Raw genomic sequence first — 19443 nt, forward strand, 5'->3', positions numbered from 1 at the left:
CTATCTACAAGTATAACTTGTTATATATATATATGATGATATATAGATATACCATAGCACTCTATATAATTCTGTATCTACATAAAATACAGTTATACTATACTATACTATACTAAACTATCTACAAATATATGTGAAGTTATACAGTTATACATAAACATCTTATATATATAGATATATATATATCGCAGCACTCTATCTAACTAATACAGTAATACTGTACTATACTACAACTATAACTAGTTATATAATGTAAATCCAACACACGTGATACTTCCTTAGAACAAGGGCACCAACCCTAATACCTCATGAGCTTCTACTACCCTCACTGGGCCTCTCCAAAATACAGGAGCGCTTCTCATTTTTCACTAACAAAGCGAAAATTTCATAGACTTTGAAAAAACTAAAAAAAATCCGTTAGCGATACCGTTGTTGTAATACCCATATCATTAACACATATTATCAAAAATGGCTGTATGTAAAGACGGGAGAATGTAGAAACGGTGTGATGGAAGGACAATTTAAGGGAGCAGGTACATTTCTGTTTAAATAAGAAAAAGAGGAGGGTGAAAGGCGAAGAGAGAGAGAAAGGGAACCCAAAACGACGCAATAGCGAAAAATACGGAGAAAGTGATAAGTGCAAGTGCCATAATCTATGTCTTTCAGGAGCTTGTAGAATAAGAAGCATAGGAGAGAACAATATAAGTAATCCAGAAAATATGAAGAAACGAGAAGGTTTGAAATAGACCTTTGACCCATAAAGTTCCTAGTTACAATGTTCCCTAATAGAAATGCTCAGGAAAGTTCAGTCTTAACCTGTACCCATCAAATTCAATCCCCATCAACACCTAAATACCAAAACACAGTATACTAACTCATCTATAGAAAGAAATCAAGGACATCAAGGAATTCGTCGAATTAGCTAGAAGAGCTGACATCAAGTCTGCTGTTGTCAAGGTCAACAAGAAGATCAACGCCAACGGTAAGAAGTTCAAGCAAACCAAGTTCAAGGTCAGAGGTTCCAGATACCAATACACCTTGGTTGTCAACGACGCTTCTAAGGCCAAGAAGTTGCAACAATCCTTGCCACCAACCTTGGAGATCAAGAACTTGTAAGCAAGTCGCCAATATATGATATAAATCAATCTTGATGTTAATGATATATTTTGAATAATCTAGGAAGCCCGTATTAGATTATCCGTTTATTTGGACTAAGGAATAATATCCATTGCATTCACCAATTTCATTTCAAGCGTGGTATTCTTAACTCGTGGTTGATTAGTTATTTTCTTCCTTACAGTTTTGTCTTTCGAACTTTGTATATTTAATATATGCTGAGATTCTAAAAGAATCTTGGACCGGTTACAATTATGATGAGTTAGAAATATGTAGACCTGAGGATACACAGAAGTAGATTATCGTATTCTACAGTAAATTTGTTTAAAAATTATAATTTTGTACTGTCTTTATCATTATTTAACATAAAATATGGAGAGCTGCTCCCTTACATGACATCTTCCATATCTATATCATCTTCATCATCCTCTTCTTCTTTATCTTCGTCATTGACGTCTAATCCCAATCTCACGGCTCTTTCAGCATCTCTTAATCTTCTATACTCTGGTTTCAAGTTATATTTGGAAGTGTAAGGACCCTTTTTGATCAAATTTGCAATCGAGTCTAAAGATTCCTTTAAGTACGATTCGGGCTGCCTTGTCCTTTCTTTGAGACCCTTCATAGACCAATATTCATACTCCTCAAACAATCTGAATAATAAGTCCAATAAATCCTTCTTTGGCATTCTGATGGCTCTTCCTTCTCCATTCTTACCCTTGTTAGGATTAGACTTTAAAAAGACAGATGTGTTGTTACCTCTGATGGAAGGCCCTGCATTAGACTGAATAACACCAGGAATCTCGTTCAATAATGTTACTTTAGGTCTGACAGGTCCCTGTGTTATGTTTTGACGCTTCATGAGGATTTGACCATATTGCAGATCAGTCTTAGAAGGTATAATTTGACAATCATGGCATATCTTTCCTACCAATGCCGTTTTCTTTGGAATAGTTTTTACGAATGGGATGTATTTCCTTATTGGTTGACCGTCTTTGCCCGTTTTTTGCACTCTGAAGAACTTGAAGGGCTTCTTAGGTTGAAATGATTTTTTGCCATTGCCTCCCTTATTATCTAGAGGTTGTAATGATGGTTGTTCTGGCATCTGTGCTACTTCAGTCAATTCTTGCTTGAACTTCTTTAAATTCTCTTCACTAAACACGTACGAGTTCCGCACTTGTGTGTTTAACATGGATATATCGTATTCTGTGGGAATGCTTGGAGCGTCTTCCAGATCTTTATTTATCACCAATTTGACCTGCAATTTACCATTACTTCCCGTATTCTTCTTGATCTTGACTGTTCCCAATTGTTTCCCATCCAATTTGTCAGTTTGAGACCATTTATCTGCCAAATAACGGGGTAACTTTACCAACCAGATCTTTTGGCTTCCATTGGTAAGGTTCATATCCAATGTCTCATTTTCCTCTAAATAGTCTTCTGGATCGGACAAGATCGAGTTGTCGGGGTCTTCCCCTTCTCCGGAGTTCTCTTGTATTTGCATAGAGCCATCCTCATCATCGTTATCCTTGGAACTGCCCTCCTTAGCGGAATTTGGCGGTTTTGGAGTCGATTGCTTCGACTCTCCAGCTGCCTTCTTCACAGGACTCGTTTTTACGGCCAAGCTCATTTTGCTGTTGACACAATACAGCTACTGAAGCGGTTGTGGTTATGAGATTTTCGGGGATTTTCACGTTACCCACGGAGAATGCAAAAGTTATGACGCTACAACAAAGATGATATGTCGATGCTATGAAGCGTGAAGAAGAAGAGACATCAACAACATCAAAGAATCAATTATTGGCAGTCATATTTTGTTACTGTCATTAAACGAGAGTTAAGAGTGGGGAGTATTGTGCAGGAGGGAGGAGTGTGAGGTCGTGCGAGAGCAGATATGATGAAGGATGGTTGCAAATGGATGGTGAAGATGATGATGAAGGTGGTGAAGAAGTAGGATGAGATGAAGATGGATAATGATGGAATGGTTATGAATATGAAGACGCATGGTAATGAAGATGGTTGCAAATGGATGGTTATGAAGATGAAGAAGAATGAAGATGGATAATGATGAAGATGAATGGTTATGAAGACGCATGATTATGAAGATGGTTGCAGATAGTTATGAAGGAAGATGAAGAGGGATGATAAAGGAGGATGAGATGGAGGATGAGAGGAAGAGGAAGATGGATGGATGATGGTTATGAAGATGAAGGATGGAGATGTATGTATGGAAATTAAATTGATGGTAGTGAAGATCGATGATGAAGATGATGAAGATGATGATGAAGAAGGGTGATAATGAAGATGGCTGGTAATGAAGATGGATGGTAATGAAGATGGTTCCAATGGATCGATGTTAATGAAGTTTGCACAGTTGAATATGGCGGTATGTTCTACTAAGTAGACGTGTTGACATTTGTTGCTTATTTGTGGGTAGCCGCAAATTAGTGTTTTTGTTGCTTTTGAAGAAGTTTGGTGATTGTGCCGTGCCGTTGAATAATAAGTACGTTTGTCCATTGTTGGTGTACATGATTTGTAGATATATTATATCTTAATAGATCTGTTGCTGAGGCTGTTTTTTTTTGTTTTATTCTCTACATTCAACTAGATTAGGGATGGTTTGGTAGACTAAAATGCCCAATTTGGAGGAGTAGAGAATAATACAATCAAGAAGTGTAATGTACTAGATCAATTCAATAATATCCTCGAATCAACCCACCAAGTAGATCTTTCTTTATTGTTAACTTGTGAGCAAGGATAAAAATGCTCTCTTCCTCTCCCTAATTTTTAGCTGCAAAAATTGCCCTTATGGTGCCTGTAAAGAGAGTGACGAGAAGAGAAGAGACAAGACGAGAATAGACGGCAAGTAAAGAGACGAAACGAGACGTCGCGAGACGACAAGCGAAGAGAAGAGGCGACGAGAAAGTACTTAGAGAAGACAAGAAGAAGGACGAATTACAAATCCCCATTCCGATTTTCCTACGTGACGGAATTACATAGCCTTAAAGGTACCTCTTCGGAGGCACTAAAAAGGTACCTCTACTGACAAATGTTAAAGCTACCTACTTTATTCATACTTCATTATTATCAACACTCTGCCTATAACTTACAAACCCCCTCGCTACTCGTACTATTTTCCTCCCTATCACTCTCTCCACTTATGTCTTGGCTTTCTCAATGAACTTGTATACCGAGACTTTTAGTGGGGCGCGAAAATTCATGAACGCTATACGTGGAGTAAGTTAAGCCCGGTGTAAGCATCGTTTAAATGAGAGATATAAGATACAAGATATAGGATATAAGATATAGGATATAAGATATAAGATCTGGCATAGAAATACAGCCAATATAATTGATATACAACCTTCTCTCTGAAACAAAGTACCTTAATATCTAATTAAAATCTACCAAAAACAGCCGCTGTGATACAATGCTGTTCGTAGTAGGCAGACCCCATTACATGGCAGATCGTCATTGCGGTTATTGCAAAGGCACCAAGAATGACCATTATGCCCTTGACAGCCAGAAAGAAAAGGCCGATAAGGCATTTTTTGCATCGTCGTCGGAATCTATTTTCATAGGAAGCACCGTCGAACTCATGGACTGCCAGCACTACGACGAATTGATGAACCAGGGATTTAGAAGATCGGGCAAATTCTTGTACAAACCAGATCAATTGCGTAGTTGCTGTAGAATGTATACCATCCGAACCGATCTCAGCTACTTGAAGGTGAATAAGCAGCAAAGAAAGATATTAAACAGATTCATACGAGCAATTGGTCCAGAAAACGAAAACGAAAACAATTCCAAAAGCCATAAAAATCAAGAGAAGTATGACTTGAAATCATTATTGGAAGCGGAGAAGAACTCTACTAGATTTCATACAACATACGAACCTTCTATGTTCACAAAGGAGAAGTTCGAATTATACAAGAAATACCAGATAAGTGTACATAATGACAAGCCAAATGAGGTTTCAGAAAAGTCTTTCGAAAGGTTTCTATGTGAAACGCCATTTCTTGAACCAGAAGAAGAAGGAACTCCAGAACAATGGAAGTCATTACAAGATTGGACGAAGAAGTTGGATCCCCAGCGTTCTAATCATATCCCAAAAGAATCTAGGAGGATTGGCCCAACTCATGAATGCTACTATCTCGATGACAAACTTATAGCCGTCTCGATCTTAGACTTTTTACCTTCTGGAGTGTCTTCGATATACTTCATATGGGATCCTGACTACGCACATCTTTCATTGGGAACAGTTTCTGGGTTAAGAGAGATACTCATGTGCAATGAACTCCAATTGGGCTACTACTACCTCGGCTACTATATCGACGACTGCCCCAAAATGAACTATAAGCTGAAATTTGGGGGAGAGATATTGGACTTGACCAACGAGGTATATGTTCCGCTCACTACAGTGAAGCCATGGCTAGATAAAGGCCGATATTTCAGCATTGGCAACAAGAATGACTCACAACCGATAGGAGAACCTGATATAGACAACAACGGAAAACCTATCCTGTTTGAAAGTAGCCGGTTTTTTGGAAAGGAATGTATCAATTCAGCAGAGTTGATCTACGGAAATACCCATACAGAAGAAGTTGCTAAGGCTGCAAAGAAAACCTTAACTTCCAAATATGATGTACTATTGGGCAACCTGCGAGGCTATTTCAACTTGCCAGACGTGGTCCCAGGTATAACACCACTTTGGAAGATACTCCAAATGTTTGAAAGTGGGGTTTTATCGGATGAATTCACGGTGCATATTGCGCAGGGACAAACAATTCAACCATACAAGCTAGGACAACTCAATGGAGTTGGACGGCAAGTGGTGGTGGATTGCATACGACTATTCGGTCTAGACAAGGTTAAGCAAGCGATCATATTGGTATAGGCAGAGACGGCACTGCGCATGGGCCAATTGCAAAACGAATATAGTAATGGAATCTATATTGGGTAACTTCCCCACCTATATATTAGCTACATAGTGGGGGCTCCGGACTCCGACGCGGATCCGAAAAAAATGTCATTACAAAGCACATTTGGTCCCTTAGCTATAGCAATAATATAAATATAATGGCATTTGTCCGTCTTCTCATTTGACTATATTCTAAGGGTACTTCTTGTAATATGTTACTACCATGTTACCATGGATAGCAACAGATAACGTCGTCGCAATCCACAATTTTGCCATATAAGATAATTATTTATTTTTACTGAGAATGACGTCAAATTTTGCGACCACGAAAAACTCCGAGCGATTGCAAATCGAGTCCGAGATCTCAGACAGTAACAGTAATCTGTCACTTGGATCGGATTTTCGCCAGGGTGTTGATCTTGGCGTAATGGACGGAAGACAGTTTGGTTACTACAATGAAACCGTGCCGCTAGAATTGACCAGCGTCAACAACGACGCCGTGACTAGAGAGATAACCAGAATCCAGTCGCGCAGGTCGTCCAATTTTAGAAATGTGGCTGCAACAAACAAGTCTTCGAATGCTAATTTGCAGCAAGAATTAGACATTGAAAAAGGACAAGGACAGAGCAAAATATCAACGGAGGAGTGCAGCTCAACAACCTTCTCAAGCCACACAAGGTTAATCTGCGTTGTTTTAGCGTCGATCTCTGGGTTCTTATCACCCTTGTCCAGTTTGGCGATGCTCCCAGCTGTACCGGAAATAGCAGACCAGTTCAACACTACAGGAGAAGTCATCAATGTCTCCAATGCTATTTACTGCGTATTCATGTCTATTTCACCATGCATATTTTCACCATGCTCAGATATTTATGGTAGAAGATTCACGTTCATAGCCTGTGCCCTAGGGTTCACGGTAAGTACCATTTTGGTAGCGGTTTCGCAAGATCTTGCTATGTTCTATATCTTCCGGTGTCTCACAGCTCTATTTGGATCATCATTTTTCAGTGTGGGTGCCCACATTATAGGTGATTTGTTTGTACCGGTGGAAAGAGCTACCTACATGACATGGATTCTCTCTGGTGCAATGGTGGGGACTGCAATTGGCCCTGTTGGGGGAGGAATTATAGTGACATACACGAGCTGGACAGTCATATTCTTTGTTTTGGCAGGAATAGGACTTGTAGTGACTGTTTTGGCATTTTTCTTTCTTCCTGAAACATGCAAGCAAACAAAGCATTCAATAGTTCTTGCTGAAGCGAAAGTTTATAATGAAAAAAAGAAGTTTGTCTTTATTCTCTATAACCCACTTCGAATCATTGATGCTTTGAAGTACCCCAATCTTTTCATAGATGGATTTATTACAATTGTGCTAGTGTACAATATGTATAATCTTTTGACGCCTATCAGGTACATTGTCAACCCAAGGTTTAATTTAACAAGACCACTATATAGTGGGTTGTTTTACTTGGCACCGGGCTTGGGATATTTGGTGGGTACATTCTTTGGAGGTAGATGGGCAGATCATGTAGTTAAGAAATACATAAAAAAGAGAGGTAGGAGAGTTCCAGAGGACCGTTTGAGAACTATATTGATACCAATAGGATTTGTTTATCCTGTCAGCATCTTGATTTATGGATGGTCCATTGAGAAGGAAAAGGGAGGCATGGCTGTTCCTATTATTTTCATGTTCTTGTCCGGCATTGCACAAACATGCATCTTTCCAGCCATCAACACTTATTGTGTTGACTCGATGCCAGAAATAGGAGGAGATGGTATCGCTAGCAGCTACTTTTCGAGATACCTTGCGGGAGGAGTAGCTTCTGCTACATGCTTAAGAAGTGTACAAAACATTGGTGTGGGATGGTCTTGTACCATTAGTGCATTTACTCTCTGGTTGGGATTTGGTCTTGCTCTATACTTGATCTACTTTGGAGAGTCTGTTAGAGAAAAGGCATTAGTTAAATATGGTTTAAGAGAAGCTGATGACATTCATGTTAAATGAGAAGATGATATAGACACCAAGAAATTGCATTAATAAAATTATACATTCTGTATATATGTAAGATAAGCATTGGAAGAAAAGTCCAACGGAGAGAGGTGAAGGAAGATAATTTGGGAACATTGGAAGATACGTCCAAATGTGAGAGTTGAGAGTATAAGGGAAAATCATTGAAAGAAGAGTTCAATGATAAGAGGAGAGATATAAAAGTGGAGACATAAAAATTGAGAGAGGTTGAGAGTTGAAAAATGCCAAAGCATTAGATTAGCAAACTGGCAAAGAATGCTGATGCAACTGATAATCCAAATCCGAAAATGGATGAAGCTCCGCTTTCCCAATCATCGTATTGGTTGGCAGAAAGGTTTGACAGATTGGAGTGATTCAAGTGGCTTTCTGTGCCATTCGTGAAGTTTACTGGGATAGTAAAGTTGAAAGATGTTTCATTCTTAACACCTTCAAGTTCCTTCCTAGCCACAAATTCAATTTCTTGCTGCTCCTTTTCCGATAATTCAAAAACCTCAGAAGCTAATGCTTCATCTTCATCAAATTCATAAGCATCAGCTAATTCGCTGTTTGGTTCAAAAAAGTCATGTTCTTCATCCAATTGGTACTCTTCTACCAAACTGGACAATCTTAAGTTGTTAGCCAACTCGATATCAGCACAGGCGAACTTTGTCATATTAGCGAAGTGGAAAACCACTGATTTTCCAACAATATATGATTTTGATTTTTTGTTCAAAGATAAGAAGGGGTCGTCGTATTTAGTTTCAAAACAAGTGGTATCAATCCAACCATGTTTTCCAGACAAATCACCAACTTGGCAATAGGAGTCGTCTTTCTGACTTTCACAGTCAGCAGAAGCACCGTAAGGGTTAAAGTGAAGTCCAACGGCTTCACAATTTCCATCTCCTGGGACAGACTTGTCGTGAATATGGTAGAAGAATGGACCGCCAGAAGGTGGTAATCCTGTCATGTCAACGTGAACCTTCACCGTCTTTCCCAGCTTGGCGCTAAAGACAACATTTCCCTTGACACCTTTGTCAAACCCAAAAGGGAAGTCAGCAATGGCAACTACGTTCTTGGGGTTCTTCTTAACCTTAGGCGCTTTTCCGGCGCTTACCAAATATGGGCAAACAGCAACCATTGAAAGGACCAAGGGGATATTCACCTTCATACTTGGTTTCGCTGGCGGGTGGTGGTAGTGGTACTGTAGCCTTTGGTGCCAATAATGAAATGTTCACGATTCAAAAGGATTAATTAGACCGATACTGCCAGGATGTAGAACTAGAAAAAGAAGAACTCTTGTTCTATATTTCTAAAAGGAGTTTACAAATATAAAACAATTTTTTGCACCTGGCGGCTTGCTGCCATACTTAGCAAGAAAGCTGCAAAAAATCAGAATATTATACATAAAAGATAGTCGCCTGATTACATAAGCTAACCAGACAACATAGGATATTATTACGACAGTTCACGACAGTTCACCAGATATAAAGAAGTTATCAGCTGGATTTTGGCCAGATGTTGATCGATGGACTACAAAGGCTAACATGTTGTTGAGGTAGAAAGTGGTCAATGCACTTTCCGACTACAATCTAGCAAGTGTTGATGTCCCATGTATCATCCCGGAGCAGTATTTCACCAATCTGGCGGGCCTATGATTAAATGAGAAAATAGTACTCCTGGAAGATAAGTGCAGCACACTATCAGCATACTATATGGATATTATTATATGTATGAGCTTCGGATGAGTAAGAGTTGTGTTGCAATTCTGATGGTTCCATTGGTAACCTTTTACTAGCCAGGAGGAATTCCTCAGTCGACGAAATTCACTGTGTAGATTCGAACCATACCATTTATAGAAGAGGGCCAGTCTCTAGGAATCTACATATAGCTACATATACCAATAGGCCGTGATAACAGCAACAAGGTATTAACCATTTCGATTTAATGCTGCTTTAGACTTATACCAAGACCTGAAGTGTACACATACTGGAACAAGAACGAACTCTCAAGGCCAAGGGGGTAAATCATTCAACAATCGTCATATATGGGAATCCGCTCTCCAGCAGATTTCAAGTTTTCGCTAATTCAGAAGTTCGAAATACACAGAAAAATATGAATATGAACGATATTTTAACTATTATTTCTGCTACTAACTATTGTTTCCACTAAGGATGTATTTTGACAAAATCACAAACACAAATAAAGAACAAGAGAAAGAGCAAACCTCGTAAATTCTTCCCAAACCGAATGGTTGCATGGTTCTATGGTTGCATGATTTGTCGGCTCAAATAGGAAGCGCGCAAAAACTGTGACCAATTTAGCTCTTGCGACATCATGCCTAATGCTGACGAGAGTTCCAGAGTACTCGTTCTGGAAAGTGATGCTAGAAACTGGAAGAAAGTATTGGAAATGACTGGAGTGTCGAAATTGGCCCCACTCGAGTGTACATGTATATGCTTCGCTTGTATCAAATATTAGTCATAGCAATGAATTGCCCCAGCAACGAGGTGTTTGGTCCATCATTTTATTTCAGTGCTGCAGTAGTGGGAGTGACGTCGGCGTGGGAGGTTCACCCAGTTACCGAGGGCAGTGGCAGAAGGTGCAAAAAGTGTTCCCCCAGCAGGCTTTCGCCAGCATTCATTGGAATATGGAAAACTCTAGAAATGCTGTTAGGGAATTCTACAAATTCCTAAGACCATTATACGTCCAGAATACTCGAAACACTCTAATTGACCCCAATTTACAGCATTCAAGGGTCAAACGATGTAAACCATTGCAAAAAACCAAAGAAAAAAAAAGCCCAAGCCCAAGTTACTGTCCCAGCGTATCTTCATTCAATTGATACTGCCACTTCGCACCGTACCGTGGAACCAAAAGGAAATTTCCCGTCCCCTGACGTAACCTCCACGACCCAGCCACGCACCATTACCACGCACATTACTACCATTACTATTACCATTACCATTACCAGTACACTCATACACCCACCACCCCCCCTCCACACATGATCTCCCCACATATCGGCATCATCACGACGAACAAAGAAACACCCAATCCATGTACACACTCATCACTCACTTACTCACCACTCAACGCCCAGATCGTGCCCGCTTCGCCCCTGTACCTGATAGTCATTGCTTTTCCTTCTACCATACTGTACACAATAGTGGAGACCCAATTGTATTGGTCGGAGTGTATGGTCTCACGATAGATACAGATTTCGCAATCATTCATTACTGAGTTAATGGGGTAATTGAAATTTCACAATCAAACCACTGGTGCTGGAATGGTAGGACCGGGGCCGAAACCCCTATAATATTGGGTAATACGGGGATATTGGTGGAAATTGCAGGATATTGTTGGATAATATTGTAATGGGGGTTAGAATTGCGGGAATATAAATATGGAGCCAATTCCTAGTGTATTGTAGTTTTTGGGATGGGTATTTTTATCATCATTACAATTGACAAGTCAATTACATAGATAACAGTTTTACATCACAACACAAGCGAATTTACACCATGACAAGAACCAATAAGTGGACAATGAAGAGCGAACAAAAATGGTTTACTCACCACGGTTATAGCGACTCAGACCCAACCAAGACAAAGAAGGAAGGTGCCGGTAAGAACAATTGGGGCCAACCAGGTGACGAGTGCAAGGAAGAGTTCACCCACTTCAATAGAAGAAACTCCAACCACTTAGAAAATGAAGAAAAGTTACAAGCCTTAAGCGACAAGTTAGACAAAGACTTATTGAAAGAATAATATTAAACACTTGTATTATAGCACGGTTCTCCGTATTCATATCTTAACGATTTACGATTTACATTAGTTTGCTTTTATCAATATTACGATTTACGTTACGTTCATGTCATCCATACGATCCTTACATAGGATATGTGCCCAAGTCTTTATAGTCATTTAGTTTTAAAATAAATTAAAATAAACAGTATCATAACTATAATTGGAATCTGTAGGATATGTCTAGTGTTTCTAATTGCGTATTTCAAGGCGAAGGAGCGATTTTCACTTCTGGGACGCTTGCTTCCTCTCCTCCTCCCTTAACTTCAATTCTACTTCGGACTTCCAGCCCTTTCTGCGCTGTCTCTCTTCGTATGCTTTCTTATTGTTCAATACTCTGTTGACAATGAACTCAGTGTTCATATCGTCGTATTTGTGAGGTCCAATTTCAACATAGAGATCCTTAACCTTCTCAATTTCTTCGTAAGGATCAATATCAGCAATTGGTGTTGGCCCGTGAAAAACCTTTTCAACGGTTCCTGGCAATTTTTGCAAGAATTTCTGGGTAGGGGAGAATGGAGCACCTAGTATGACTCCATCAACATAACGACACTGTAATACACACAACGATCTCTCCAATAAGTTCATGATAGGATAGTTCAAACCCTTATGCTTATTTATGGTAGCACAATCATGAATACCCACAATTACGGCTGCTCCAGCCTTCTTAGCTTCTGCATTCACCAATTTCAAGATCTCAATGTGGCCAGGATGGAATAAGTCGAAGCCTCCATCAACATAATAAATCTTCTTGTAGGTCTCAGCATTTTCTTGAGAAGGAGCAACGATCTCCTTCAAAGGTTGCGACTCATTTATTTCCACGTAGACTCCAGAACCTGCCTTGAGTCCAGTTTGGTCTGAAGCATATTTAGTGAACTTCTCCACGTTTTCTGGTTCCAAGAGCGGATGAGACTCATCAGTTATTGACTTGTAATGGTGGGATTTGCTCATCAACAACATTCTTCCGACTAAGTCTGTTGTGGAGATATTGGGAGTTCTTTTGACTACAACGAATCTGCCCATATCTTTCATGATCTTGTAGCAGTCTTCTCCGTTAGCGTCTGTGGTTATATCGTCACCATGAACAACGTATTTGCAATCATACTCGTCCATTACTTTTGGATCGGTGACATAGGGAGCGTTGGCGATGGCTTTAGTGGTCCATTTGCAAGCATTGACGGCAGCGAGTCTTTCGTCCAACTTCATCACCACGGGCCCTTTGTTGTGGAGGATTTCTTCATCCGAATGGACACCGGCGTAAAGTTCTTTGCCTAGTTGTCTTGCTTGGAGCATAGCACCTGCGTGGCCTAGACGTAAGTTGTTAGTATGGTTGTCTATTGGTTGTGACGAAAGCGGAGATGTTGAACTTAATGTTGACATCATTTGAGAATGTGCTTGTATCTGTTATTGTACGTCTTCATATCATATCACATTTCATATCATGACATATCATATCACATATCACATATCACATATCAATTTATCACATATCTCATTTTATGTCACATATAAATCTATCCAAATCATATATGAAATATCAAATATCACATATCCATTGTACATACCATGGTGGGCAAAGTCGAAGCATCCATCGACCCAGATCTTGCAGTTTTCAATTCCTTCGGGTCTTTCATACATTTTTATAAATAGAACGATATGAATAAATAAATATTATCTATAGCATCGACACTAATACTATACTATCGAACCATTCACTTCCTTTCAACTGAACAAGAACAACACAATCAGTTTTTACTGCCAAAATTCTGGTTCCGTTTCTGGCGGTAAAAAAATCACATCCGTTTTATTTTTGAGAGAGTGCGCGTGGGCGCGATTAGAGAATTTGCGAGGGAGATGAAATAATGAGGGAGATGAAATAGTGAGGGAGAAGAAATAGTGAGGGAGATGCTAAAATGAGGGAGATTATGGAGGGAGCGAATTATTAGTGAGAGAGATTGAGAGATAGATTTTATGGAGAGAGATTAGTGGGGGGAGATTATGGAGTGAGTGATTGAAAAGAAATGGAGAAAGATTATGATGAGAGATTAGTGAGATAGATGAAAAAGAGCTGATTATTAGTGAGGTAGGGAGATTAAAGTAGAGAGTGATTTTATGGAGAGAGATCACACAGAGAGATCATGGGGACGGGGAGAGTGATTTAGCGACGGAGAGAAACGAAGTGAAAGGCTATTAGTGAGACTGAGTTCGAATAGAGAATCACTGAGACAGAGAGGGAATTAGTGAGGGAGAGAAATGGAACATTACCGAGGAAAGGTGTGGGTATAGCGATAACAATGGCTGCAAAAGAAAAATATTGGGATAGTATGAGTTTTTTTTAGTGCTTTGGTCAGTAATGATATATATATATGTATATAAGTATATCGTCAGTACATAGATAATTAATCGTTATATGATTCTCAAGATATGGCCCACGGTTCAAGAAAGGAATAGCAATATCCATAAGGTTAACTCTATACCGATGCTAGAGGAACCACTTGAAAGGTGGATTCTTTCTTCTGATCTTCTTGAGGGAACAACGGTCATTAATCTTAAACTCCGGATGTTTAAACTCCCAGGCCTCCTCTCCAGATAAGTATGTCTCTTTCGCCTCATCGGGTATATTCACCTTGTGGAAATCGTATATAACGAGTTGCCTGACGAATGAAACGAATTTGGAGTGCTTGAAGTGGCGAGGAAGTATCTCCTTGGCGAATTCCTTGGTGTTAAGCACTACGAACGAGTCTCCAGTGATGGTCCAACGAACGACATCTTTGTAGCTTTCTTCCTGGAGCATTAGAAAGAGTTCCTTGATGAAGTCAATGGAACTCTGGTTGAAGCTGACGGTAGAGGCCACCGACGCCGCATTGGGCCAGGACATGGGCCTCTTGTTTTATGGGGACGCTAGCCATGTCGAGATGCTGTTGATGATGATGAATCTCGAGTTTTTGTAAGGCAGTAGCGATGGATTGTGGAGTAAAATTTCCAGTCTGAGTAGACGGCGGTACTAGTTAATGCTTAACAGGGTAAAATTTGGAGGATGATGGGGTTCAGCTGAAGAGCAGACGTACCGCAGCAATACAACAGTACGACAGCAAAAGAGCAAAATCAGTGATATTAAATAATCTGAAAGAGCCTTCTTTCAATATACGAACCCTTGTGTAACTGGAAAGAAAAGAAAATGAAAATGAAAAGTAAATGTTTTAACTCAAGTTTGCTTTACTCATTAGGTTTGTTTATTCATTTTGTTATTTGTCTTTATGTTTGTATAGGCGAGTCTGAAAGTAATGAAGTGAGTGGTCTGCCATTAGAAAGTGTAGCGAGGGGAAGTTGCAATTTAGCGAGGAGGAATTGGTAATTAGCGAGGAGGAGTTTATATTTAGCGAGAATTAGTTGCAACTTATCAAGAGGCGAGGTATAATTACAGAAAGGTACGGTAACACGATATAATAAGTTTATACTATCATAATTATATTATGGTTGCAAATACTCCATTGGAATGTTCAGTATACTGCTGACCATTGATTTTTATATTACATGGAAAGTAATTAATACCTCAGTGTCTCAGTGTATGTAAATCTCCGGAGTTTGCCAATTCTTAATCGTCTTTTGCCATTATGGCCCGAACACTTGTACACTTCTACTATCATTCTTGTCTATTAAAACACTCGAACCGTCTCGATTACTTTACCCACACCATCGACACGCCAACTCACAAACAGTTCTTTATGTAAAATTAGCAATAGTAATCTTCTTTAAATATCCAAACAGCCATTCATACATTTAACTTGCAATCTCTCTCATAGTCTCATGAAACCTCTTCTGTCACACGAAACCAGATTGCTGCTGCTCTTGCACGACGATCCTGTTGTTTCGACTTGTTTGAGGAAACGTTGGCCCTCCCCTTCTCGTCTCATACCTGGCAGGACCTTGTCGTCCTGGAGCTGTATAAGCTCGTCCTGGAGGATTGGTCATGGCAGGCTGAGTACTTCTTACACCTGAACCAAACTCCCTTTGCTCTAATCCTCTGGTTTCCGAAGCTGCACCAACGTATGTGGCCGACTTGTTCTGTGCTCTCTCCTTGGCCTGGAATTCAATGTACTGGTAAAGTAAACTGGCATTTCTGGTGGAACATCCATGTAACCACCCGAAGAAACTTCCAATCACTGGGGGAAACGTGATGATAAGACTGAAGATGATGTTCGAATGGAGCTTAGCTTGCAATTTGCCGGGAAGCTGCATTTGCTCCTCTGCTATTTGAACCAATCTCAAATGAACGGCGTACATCAACAACGGGCCCAATCCGGGAAGAAGAAACACCACCAACGGAGCTGCTCCGAGTCCGCAATCCATCCCAACACCACAGGAGCCCATAAAGCATTTGTCATGAACCCACGCCTTCAGTTGGATTCTTTTCCACAACTTCTGTTCTTCTTTGGTTGTAATGTCCTTTGTCAATCTTCTTTTGTTGCCGTCCTCGTCCTCGAACGGGTCTATGCTATTAAAATGGTCTCCGGCGTACTCATTGTACTTATCCATGAGGTAATCCTGGCCGAAGCTCTGGAGCTGTTGCTGAATGAAACCTGACATTACTACTCCAACAACACTATTGTAACAGAAATCCCAGCAATTCTAGCAATTCTTTCGATACCTTCGATATCCTACAACAATTCACACTACAACTATACAAAGAGACTACAACTTTTACCCAATTTTCTACCTAAAACCAATCACTTTGGCGTCACCAGCAAGCAAATCAAACCATTCCAAGAACACGAAATTTCGCGGTCGTAATAATTTTTGCATCTAAAAGCCTCTTATTGAATAATATGACAGATATGACATATTTCAATTGAATTGGTGAAGAAGTAGGTCATTTGTGGAATTTGTAGTAGTTATATGGGTATCCAAGTGTATATACCATGTAGATGACATTTTTCATTTATTATTCTATTAATACCAGGCCTGAGTGCCCAAACCTTATTACCCTATTTAACCCATATGTACTGTCTCTTCTCTATTATATTACATATATTAGCTCCTCCCACGTATACTGGAGTGGACCGGAGTACTAACTGACAATTCCACCGACCGACCAACCGGGCACGTTACAATATACACGGTTACAGCATCGCAACGGCTCGGCCGGAGTATTGTTCTATTATTACTATTATTGGTTAATAATAGCATTAGGATGAGATATTAATCGCGCTATTCTATAAGCTTCGCCAATGAGCTCTTCAGAACAGGAAGTACAATACCATTGGTCTCGTGGCCACATATAAAGCATGCCAGTTTCTTCTTGGCCTTGTACCGGTCCATGAAACAAGCCTTGCAAAAGATATGCCCGCATTGAGTCTTGACGGGGAATTTGTAGTCGTCCTTACAAAGAACACATTTGAATGGTAACGGTACCTTTTTTGCACCTTGAGTATCGTTATTCAATGATACAGATGGTGGGCTATGCCCAGAAGCTACTGTTTCCCATTCGCGTTCAATCGCCTTGGTTCTCCTCAGCTCATCTCGTATATGAAGAAATTTACAGGTGTCACCGTAACCACAGTACCCTGTCTGGAGGAAATCCTTACACACATCGGGCTGGAAATCGGTTATAGTGGTGGTTTTGATGTTTTTGGGGATTGGCTTCAAACTTCCAGCAGTGATGATAGCAGCTTGATCTTTAGTTTCTACATCGACCAAAGCGCTATTGGCGCCAGTAAGATCGCCTTTTTCCGTACTGGCCCCATCATCCGTGTGAACAACCTCTTTGTTTGGCTTTCTTGTAGTCGCCCCAGTAGAGAAGTTCTTTCTCTTCTTGAAAGAAGACTTAATATTACTGTTATTACTAATGAGTGAAGACACATTCAAGTCCGACTCCGGCTCTGAACCTGGGTCAGAAATGTCCAATTTTCGTTTCACTGTACTAGCAGACCCATTTCCACTCTTCGCTATTCTCTTTTTGAACATCTCTGGTCAGTTTCTAATCGTATAACCAGGGTTTGAAACATGGAGAAATTGTTATAAATCAGTTGCTTCTATTTTTTTGGTTATGTACGGGGAGTGATATGCAGGCACATACATATCAGCTTTGTTAGAGAGGGAAGAAGGAAGAAGGATGGGGGTTTGAAACAAAGGGGAATGAAGTAAATTAATGAAGTAAATAAATAGCGTAAATTGAGGGGAGACAACGGGAGAATTTATGAAAACTGAATATCTTCTATTTCTCTTTTGCCGTAGAAAAATCCCAGAATTCTTTGTCTTTTGCATTAAAAGTATTCCTCCTCATCTCACCAAGAGTCTATAGTCCATCGAGTAGAACGGTAGTTCACATCCCCACAATATTCTACTTCCACTGCTTTTTCTTGAATTTCCTCGAGGATTTCAACCAGATCTTCCAAATCCAACCTACTCAATCCCACCTCTCCCATTTCAACACAACTTCACCTCTTCACTACCCACTAATACATCTATCTTCACCTCCTCGCCATTAATGGCATCAAGATTCACGAAAATCACGTGACTTACGTAACTCCGATGATTTGCCATATAATCCGATTTCTGTAGTTTCATTTTTAATTAAACTTATCTTGTTCCTTTCGAAAGGTGGAGATAATACCTTCCTTTACACTTGGAAGTCGGCCAGTATGTTTGCACGAGCTCGCCCAATTCTACAAACCAGCAATTGGCTCCAAAGAGCCCCAGCCAGATGCCTTGCTACAGAGTCAAAGACCATTACTTCATTCTTTCAACTCTTTCCAAAGAACTTTCCACATGGAGGTCCACCAGAAGATTCGCTCATAGTCAACCCCAAATCGCTCCGCCGTGAGTACCGAGTACTCCAGAGCGAAAACCACCCCGATATTCTAATCGGTTCGGCGATACTCAACGCGGCCAGTGCATCCCCCGCTTCGTCGGAGTCCGATAGCAACGACTCGGCTCTTTCATCGGTTATCAATAGGGCATACACCACGCTCCGTAACCCATACGCTAGAGTAGCCCATTTCATTCAACTAGAGCACCCAGAGAAACTTGACATAACACAGGATGACGTTTCTAAGAAATTAATAGCGAATTTTCAGTCGTCGTCGCCAGAATCGTCTATGGAGTACAAGGATATGTTGATGACAGTTCTTGAAGCACACGAAGCGTTGGAATTAGCAGGACTGGAGTCCGAATTGGACGATTTGTCTGTAGAAAATGACGAAAGAATTAAGGAAAGTGAAAAGAAAATCGACGATTTGATTCAAGAAGAGTGGCCAATACAACGTTGGAATGATTTAATGATGGAGGCTATTCGATTGAAATACTGGGTCAATATTCAGAATGGTATCAAAGAATGGGAACCGGGGAAGCCAGTACATTTAACTCATTAGAATGATGAAACGAACATTATTTTATTATTTATCTTCAATGACTTTACTGTAAATACACAATTGACGACTAAGAGATTGTATCTACGTAGAGAATAGTACTTTTATTAATGGTATCTTGTTTTGCAATGCCACGGGAATAAAGCAGATTGTTTACATCATTGATATCTATTTCTTGAGTATTCGCTATATTACATTCGACTCTATAGTACAATAAACCTAATTAAATTATGC

The 19443-nt window shown here is 40.0% G+C and overlaps 11 protein-coding genes across 11 annotated transcripts; 5 read left to right on the plus strand and 6 right to left on the minus strand. All coding sequences in view use genetic code 12, as the record gives it.

Moving 5' to 3' along the window:
* Positions 1–775: 775 nt before the first annotated feature.
* On the plus strand, positions 776–1116 carry RPL38 (60S ribosomal protein eL38; the record flags this gene model as incomplete). The annotated part of the gene is made up of 2 exons (XM_064920511.1): positions 776–808; positions 886–1116. The coding sequence occupies 2 exons, from the start codon at positions 776–778 to the stop codon at positions 1114–1116; spliced, it is 264 nt and encodes an 87-aa protein (XP_064772756.1).
* A 388-nt stretch (positions 1117–1504) lies between these two features.
* RJT20DRAFT_527 (transcription factor IIF subunit) lies at positions 1505–2743 on the minus strand (the record flags this gene model as incomplete). Its single annotated transcript, XM_064920512.1, has 1 exon — positions 1505–2743. One exon carries the CDS (start codon positions 2741–2743, stop codon positions 1505–1507), a length of 1239 nt encoding a protein of 412 aa, XP_064772757.1.
* Positions 2744–4086: 1343 nt separating this feature from the next.
* Positions 4087–6174, plus strand: RJT20DRAFT_60420 (arginyltransferase). The gene has a single exon (XM_064920937.1). It carries the CDS (start codon positions 4544–4546, stop codon positions 6008–6010), a length of 1467 nt encoding a protein of 488 aa, XP_064772758.1. The 5' UTR covers positions 4087–4543; the 3' UTR covers positions 6011–6174.
* RJT20DRAFT_60358 (A Q resistance) lies at positions 6175–8104 on the plus strand. The gene has a single exon (XM_064920934.1). The coding sequence runs from the start codon at positions 6339–6341 to the stop codon at positions 8034–8036; it is 1698 nt and encodes a 565-aa protein (XP_064772759.1). The 5' UTR covers positions 6175–6338; the 3' UTR covers positions 8037–8104.
* A 188-nt stretch (positions 8105–8292) lies between these two features.
* Positions 8293–9207, minus strand: SOD6 (Sod6p; the record flags this gene model as incomplete). The annotated part of the gene is made up of 1 exon (XM_064918530.1): positions 8293–9207. The coding sequence occupies one exon, from the start codon at positions 9205–9207 to the stop codon at positions 8293–8295; it is 915 nt and encodes a 304-aa protein (XP_064772760.1).
* A 2282-nt stretch (positions 9208–11489) lies between these two features.
* Positions 11490–12003, plus strand: STF2 (Stf2p). The gene has a single exon (XM_064917864.1). The coding sequence runs from the start codon at positions 11561–11563 to the stop codon at positions 11804–11806; it is 246 nt and encodes an 81-aa protein (XP_064772761.1). The 5' UTR covers positions 11490–11560; the 3' UTR covers positions 11807–12003.
* MUQ1 (ethanolamine-phosphate cytidylyltransferase) lies at positions 12004–13747 on the minus strand. Its single transcript, XM_064917865.1, has 2 exons — positions 13408–13747; positions 12004–13149 (listed from the first exon to the last, which is right to left on the minus strand). The coding sequence occupies exons 1-2, from the start codon at positions 13478–13480 to the stop codon at positions 12068–12070; spliced, it is 1155 nt and encodes a 384-aa protein (XP_064772762.1). The 5' UTR covers positions 13481–13747; the 3' UTR covers positions 12004–12067.
* Positions 13748–14161: 414 nt separating this feature from the next.
* On the minus strand, positions 14162–15087 carry RJT20DRAFT_130867 (heat shock factor family protein). The gene has a single exon (XM_064917866.1). It carries the CDS (start codon positions 14718–14720, stop codon positions 14325–14327), a length of 396 nt encoding a protein of 131 aa, XP_064772763.1. The 5' UTR covers positions 14721–15087; the 3' UTR covers positions 14162–14324.
* Positions 15088–15192: 105 nt separating this feature from the next.
* On the minus strand, positions 15193–16757 carry RJT20DRAFT_60412 (uncharacterized protein). The gene has a single exon (XM_064920936.1). The coding sequence runs from the start codon at positions 16427–16429 to the stop codon at positions 15665–15667; it is 765 nt and encodes a 254-aa protein (XP_064772764.1). The 5' UTR covers positions 16430–16757; the 3' UTR covers positions 15193–15664.
* Positions 16758–17050: 293 nt separating this feature from the next.
* Positions 17051–17806, minus strand: RJT20DRAFT_137022 (U2-type spliceosomal complex subunit; the record flags this gene model as incomplete). The annotated part of the gene is made up of 1 exon (XM_064918531.1): positions 17051–17806. One exon carries the CDS (start codon positions 17804–17806, stop codon positions 17051–17053), a length of 756 nt encoding a protein of 251 aa, XP_064772765.1.
* A 637-nt stretch (positions 17807–18443) lies between these two features.
* On the plus strand, positions 18444–19313 carry RJT20DRAFT_60427 (J-type chaperone). The gene has a single exon (XM_064920938.1). It carries the CDS (start codon positions 18484–18486, stop codon positions 19210–19212), a length of 729 nt encoding a protein of 242 aa, XP_064772766.1. The 5' UTR covers positions 18444–18483; the 3' UTR covers positions 19213–19313.
* The last annotated feature ends 130 nt before the right edge of the window (positions 19314–19443 follow it).

The sequence above is a fragment of the Scheffersomyces xylosifermentans genome, assembly GCF_036884685.1.
Source record: "Scheffersomyces xylosifermentans strain CBS 12540 chromosome Unknown RJT20scaffold_7, whole genome shotgun sequence".
Classification (NCBI taxonomy): Eukaryota; Fungi; Ascomycota; class Pichiomycetes; order Serinales; family Debaryomycetaceae; genus Scheffersomyces; species Scheffersomyces xylosifermentans.